The following is a 6,548-nucleotide window of genomic DNA, read 5'->3' on the forward strand; positions in this document are numbered from 1 at the left end:
CCAAACGAAATGAAAGAAACAGACTATTAAAGATATTGGACAGAGTACACATGAATCAGGTCCAGATGAAAGTGAAACACTTCTGTCACTCTTGCGCTCCCCGGGGAACAGGACGCAGAGACCATGCGCGCGTCCGTCCGGCCAGCCAACTGCGCGCGCGTCACAGAAACGGAGCGGGTGCGAGTCTAAAACAAACTTACGAGAGCAGCACATTTGAAAAGTCGCTTCAGAGCAGGGGCGCGCGTTTCTGAGCAGTCACAACTTCTCGGGGAAGAACTGCTAGACAGGAAAGTGTTTACTAGTCATTGATAAATAACGTAGCTATAGCCTTGGTGACAGTTCATTGTTTTACATCCACATGGATATTAAAAGTAACGTTTGGCCTATTCGATGAGAAGTTAACGAGACTAAAATGTCAGTAAACAGCGGGAGCGGATAAAATGCGGATAGAATCATGGAATTTCTGGAAGTGATAGCCTATTTTAAAACAATCTGACCGGAGCTGGATGATTCCCAATATTGGATTTGGACAACAATCCTTGGATTTAATCCCAGTGACTGATTTAAATCTTATGAGCTGATGGAGTATTTTCCCAAATCATTGCTAGTTCGTTTAAAGCTCGCTTAACCCCAAAACGTCAGTTTATCGGGCGCGCTCCGTTTGAGAGGAACTGGCAAATTAAAGCGCATCTTGCCGGTATGGTGCGCCTGCTGAATTGCCTAGTCTTGGGGTACTTGACATGGAATCTGCGGATATCTGATGCCCGGGGAGAGTACTGTCACGGCTGGCTAGACAGCAGTGGGAATTACCATGAGGGCTTTCAGTGTCCGGAGGACTTTGATACGGCGGACGCGACGGTGTGCTGCGGGAGCTGCTCGCTGCGCTACTGCTGCGCGGCCCCGGACGCGCGTCTCGATCAGGGAACCTGCACGAACGACAGAGAAGTGGAGAACGACACGCAATATGCTGCCCGTAAGGCCCAGATAAACTCATAAATAAATAGCTGTAAAATTAACCACAGATTTAATAAAAAAGATTCGTCATTATGTATATGATTCAGCCAACTAAACTGAACAAACATAGGTCTACTATTAAGTTTCTCATTAGAAAAATGTTATTCCTGCAAGAGTACTGAAAGTAGTTTTATCCTCTAACTATTCACTTTTTTTTAAACAAATTAGTAAAACAAAAAGTTTTTTTTAATGATAAATGGGCTACTTTTATACAGGTTTGGAACAGGGATATAAAATGAATCCGTAATGACATCTGGTTGAATTACTTATAATAGTTTACTTGTTGCCAGCACAATTATCACATTACAGAATGTCATAACAGGACTTGTGATATTTTTGGTCTTAAGAATGAAGAGTGAGATTAGCTACACAATGTTTTACTCGGATAAAATACTAACAGCCATAATGCACATGGACTCTCTCTACAGCCACTGCATGGAGAAAATGTTCTCATCATTGTATTTTGTGACAAAAATTTGTCATTTTTACGCAGTTTTAGAAGTTGCCAGATTTTCTTGATTTCTTACTCATCAGTTCAATTCAAAGTGGTTGAAAAGTGCAAGCACAGCAGGGTGTGATTTAAGCCAATTAAACTTGCGTTTATTTAGTTGGCTGACATGTTTGCAGTGTTTTAAGAAGAAAGGTATACATTACAACTACTCATCTAATCACATTCATGGACAAACTAAATATTGTTACATCAAATCATTATATTTTGATAAAGGCTTCATTAATGATTTAGATCTTTTAGACCGGTCAACTGTATGACCTAATGATCATCATTCCTAATTTGACATAATATTGCCTACTGATCTCAGCTACATGTGCAAGTATGATGTTGGTGACTGAGTCCTGCAGCCCAACTTTCTTAACATGATTAAACATTCAGTTTACACTGACTTTAACTGGGTACACAAACTCATTGGGGTGAGTTTTAAAGCCATAATCTCAAGCAAACAGTGGGAACATGTGTTTTGAATATTTAAATTTGGGGTTTCTGACAATTTAGATATTGAAAAGATAATTAATGTGAATAAATAGAAAATATATTAAGCTGTAAAAAGATTCCCTTTAAAGAAAATGTTTTATCTTGATTTAGCTCAACATTGGTCATTACTTTGCAATTATTATCGGTGCTTTTAAAAGTAATATTCACTATTAAATAAACCTTTCATTTAGTAACAACCAATAGATGAAATTAAAAGCAACAACTATCACATGTTCAATAAAAAGGAATTTAAAAATAACATTTGTGAAACCATAATTTATAAGACTAAATGACAATGAACTAAATTCAAAGTAAAGTCAAATTGATTTCTATGGTGTCGTATACTTGGTATTATGTTTAGTATAATGTTGATTCAATTCAGTTCAAAAACAGTGACAGCATTGGGGTGTTAATCAATTATGTATAATAAATTCGATTCCGCTATATATGGTGTCATTATTCAAGTTTTGTCAGTGCAGTGAAGTTGTTAATTTGACTGAATATTGAGTTATCCACTAAACCCGTGCCGTTTCTCTCTTCCAGAGCCCATCTACGTGCCCTTTCTGATGGTGGGCTCCATCTTCGTGGCGTTTGTAGTGGTGGGCTCTCTGGTGGCCGTGTACTGCTGCACCTGCCTGCGACCCAAGCAACCCACCCAGCAGCCGATCCGCTTCTCGCTGCGCAGTCAGGGCGAAACCATCCCCATGATCTTCACCACGGCTCCTCCCAGCCTGCGCACGCCGTCCCGCCAGTCCAGCACGGCCACCACCAGCTCCAGCTCAGCGGGAGGAGGGAGTTCAGTCCGTCGCTTCTCCCTGGGCCGGGCTGACACGCTGGGGCAGTGTTCGCAACAGCAGCTCCTGATGGTCTCGTCCTCCTCAGCGTCCACTCCTGTGTCCGTGACCCCGACGCAGCCCTTATTGCCTCCACCACCTTACACCTCCCAGCAGGGCCTACAGGCCAGTAACTCTCTCCAACACACACACGGTCACAGCCAGTTACAGATGCACCACCAGACCCTGCAAAGCTCCGGGTTCCTCCTGCCACAACAATACTTCTTTCCTCTCCCGCAGGAACCGTTCTCTGGGAACAAGGGATTTGCTGACTTCAGCCAGAGCTGACCTGGGCTTCTCAGCTGCTCGAAAAGGAGACGAACACCAAAGAGCCGGTCATTCACAATGCCCTGTTGTAGACTCATATTACAGGGGCTCCCGCACAAGGAAACAGGCACTAATACGTCTTTCAGCGAGCTTGACTGGCACTTGTGAGACCGCAGCTGGAATTTGAGAGCCGTGTGGAGCGCTTAAGCTGCTGAGATAGTGGACTATCAATCTGACAGACACTCAAGTGCTGGACACAACACACCAGAACATGGACGCCTACTTCAAAGCACCTATATCTACAATTGATCATATCTTGTATGCACTTCCAATCTGTTTCTATGATAAAAGACGTCTTATTTTTGAAAAACTCCAGCTGGTCGACACTCCACTGAACATTTAGCCTTTGTATTTGAGGTCATTCTATATAATTACACATTAAGGAAGAACGACAGATTATAAAGACATTTTTCTTGACAATCTCAGTCCCATTTTAGGGGTCGTGCACACAAATAGTGCCATGTATGAATGAGGGTTTTATAGAAATGGTATTAGATTAAAGGTTTAATTACCAGACTGAGACAAAGATTGTTCATAATGTTTAAAACAGGCATTCATCATGTGTTACTCTCGCTAATAATACATTACTAGAAACATGCGTTAACATCAGATGAATGCACAGCTACCTTTGGGGAAACTTCTGTTTTTAATGTTTGGAGAGCATTCATTCTTAAATTTTGTATAATTTGTAGCAATCTGAAAACCATTATTGGCTCAGATTCAGATGGTTTGTATTGTGTTATTTTTAATACGAGATGTTTTTTTGTAAATGATCAGGTGTATCTAAATGTACAGTCCAGCTGGAAACACATCATGTGACGAGACGGCCTTCAACTAAGTATTACGGTCTCTAACCAACAGTGTTTTTGAGGTAAATTAAACCGTTTTATCTTTCACCTGTGTTTAGTTGGTTTCTCCAACAACAGAAATGCATTAGATTTAAAGGGATAGTTCACCCAAAAATGAAAAATCTGTCATCATTTACTCACCCTCAAGTCGTTCTAAACCTGTATGAATTTGAATTTCTTTCTTCTGTTGAACATTTTTTTTTCCACACTATGGGAGTCAATGGGGCCGTGTGCCTGTTTGGTTGCCCATCTTCTTCAAAATATCTTTTGTGTTCAACAGAAGAAAAAAAAAATTCATACAGGTTTGGAACAACTTGAGGGTGAATAAGTGATGACAGAATTTTCATTTTTGGGTGAACTATCCCTTTAAGAATGAAAGAGACAAATTCTATAATTCAGGACACATTCAAGAAACTGTATGACATCACTCACATAAGAGATTCCATTTTAGAACAGGACGACTTAGAATATGTGACATTCCAGAAAACTATTACCAAAGATGGGAAAACTTGTTTTAACCCATGGACTAATTCCTTCATAGCAGTGGATACATTTACATAAAGCGTGGCCAACATAAATAAACGCCTGTTATTAAAATATGTAATAGATAACAACTCTATTAATGTCACTAATCAACAGAACATGTAAAATGTCTAAAATGTAATTTATTTGCGCCTTGTCCTGTTTAGATTGATATCGCATCCTGTTTAATGCCACACACGATGACCAGATTCAGCGTAATTTTTCTGTCCTCACTGAAAGCATAATACCGTTCAAACGTTTGGGGTCAGTAAGATAAAAATAAAATAAAAATGAATACTTTTATTCAGCAAGGATGCATTAAACTTATCAAATTAAAGACATTTATAATATTACAAAAGATTTAAAATAAATGCTGTTCTTTTAAACTTTCTATTTAAATTCAAAAATGTGTCATGTGTTCCACAAAAAAGTTAATCAGCACAGCTGTTTTCAACAAACAATAATAGGAAATGTTTCTTGAGCAGCAGTGTATTAGAATGATTTCTGAAGGATCATGTGACACTGAAGACTGGAGTAATGATGCTGGAAATTCAGCTTTGCCATCTAAGGTCTAATTTATATTTTAAAATAAACATATTGCTGTTTTTTTTTTACAGCATTTCTGATCAAATACAGCCTTGGTGAGCATCAGACACTTATTTAAAATCTTTCCGACCCTAAACCTGTGAACAGTAGTAAAACATATTTTGCACAAAAGATATTTTCTGAACATACAAACATTTGTTGAATACATTGGGTGTTCATGGGAAACGCTGAGCCAGAATTTTCTCATGATTAAACAGTAAACAGATTTTGCTTGCTGTAAACAAGACATCATTTTAATGTCCTAACTGCCCTTTCAAGAGGACGGCCACAGCAGTGTGCACATGTTCTGAAGAAGAGCGTATTAACAAGTGCTGTGCAGATGGTGAAACATCTCAAAGGTGTTTTAAAAGAGGACATGAAAACCAATGCACAGTATTAAACGGGTTACTCGCTTTAAGGCACAAACACTATAGCGGCCAGAAGCAGAGATTTATGATTGTAGGGCTAAAGTTGTGCAAAAAAAGTTAGAAATGCATTGGTCTAGACAGGATATAAGCTCTTGGAAGTTTATGATACGGAAAACAAAACAGATTATTGCCAAATCACGACTTTGTGTTCAATGAATCCCCAATGGAGAGCCATGCGATCTGTACTGCTAATACTCCATACAACAAATCCTCCTGATGCCTGCTACAATACTGTTCCAGTACTAATACATCTCGGATAGCCTTGAGGATTCTTCAGGATATAATTAACAGAATCCAGTGATGCAAAAAAAAAAAAAAAAAAAAAATCACGAGAGAAGAGCTTCAGTTGTAAAGTTTATTTCAGTAGACCTTCATGGCAGTTAAAAGACAAAACACTTAAAAGTTTGCAGTTCCAACATGCTAAACAATCATTTAACAAAAAGACAAAAGAAAGATCCAAAAGAAAACAAAGAAAACACCCAATAGAGAATTCGAAACCATATAAAAGTGCATTTTCATTCTTTAAAGTGACCAACACAAGAGAGATTCAGCGTACAATTAACATTTAGGCTAAACCAAGACGACTTTTCCATTCATGCAATCAGTCACTTTGACAGACGGGATTTTCGAAAGCAACAGTCCAAGCCTTTAACCAATGTCACATCATATTTCCAGTGTTCGAGTCGGATGATGACCCACAGAAAAAGCACAGCTTAAGGAACGAAATGCACAGAACCATTAATGTACTCTTGTCGAGTTAAATAAAAGACGTTTCGGCTTGAAGAAGAAGAAGAGTTACACTGAGATCTGAAACTAAATTAAGAACATGTACAGTACATCCATCCAGATAAATAAAACTGATATGAACTACATAAGAGAATATTCATCACATAAAAGATAAAAGAGTGCATTGTGCAACATCTCCGGTCAAGCTTTAGCAGAGCTTCATACAAACCGAGACATACAGAGACGTGACGCACACATGCGCTCACACACTTACACC

At 39.0% G+C, this 6,548-nt stretch overlaps 1 protein-coding gene across 1 annotated transcript; it reads left to right on the top strand.

The window, feature by feature from the left end:
- Positions 1 to 365: 365 nt before the first annotated feature.
- Positions 366 to 3,741, top strand: shisa3 (shisa family member 3). The gene is made up of 2 exons (XM_056257312.1): positions 366 to 973; positions 2,546 to 3,741. Exons 1-2 carry the CDS (start codon positions 700 to 702, stop codon positions 3,121 to 3,123), a joined length of 852 nt encoding a protein of 283 aa, XP_056113287.1. The 5' UTR covers positions 366 to 699; the 3' UTR covers positions 3,124 to 3,741.
- Positions 3,742 to 6,548: the final 2,807 nt, after the last annotated feature.

This window comes from Rhinichthys klamathensis, unplaced genomic scaffold, assembly GCF_029890125.1.
Source record: "Rhinichthys klamathensis goyatoka isolate OS25496 unplaced genomic scaffold, OSU_Roscu_1.1 h1tg000136l_1, whole genome shotgun sequence".
Lineage (NCBI taxonomy): Eukaryota > Metazoa > Chordata > Actinopteri > Cypriniformes > Leuciscidae > Rhinichthys > Rhinichthys klamathensis.

Excerpts from the sequence above, each read along its gene's own strand:
- shisa3 (XM_056257312.1), top strand. The coding sequence starts at position 700 with ATGGTGCGCCTGCTGAATTGCCTAGTCTTGGGGTACTTGACATGGAAT. Across the intron at positions 974-2,545 it reads CGACACGCAATATGCTGCCC|AGCCCATCTACGTGCCCTTT; the intron begins GTAAGGCCCAGA and ends TCTCTCTTCCAG.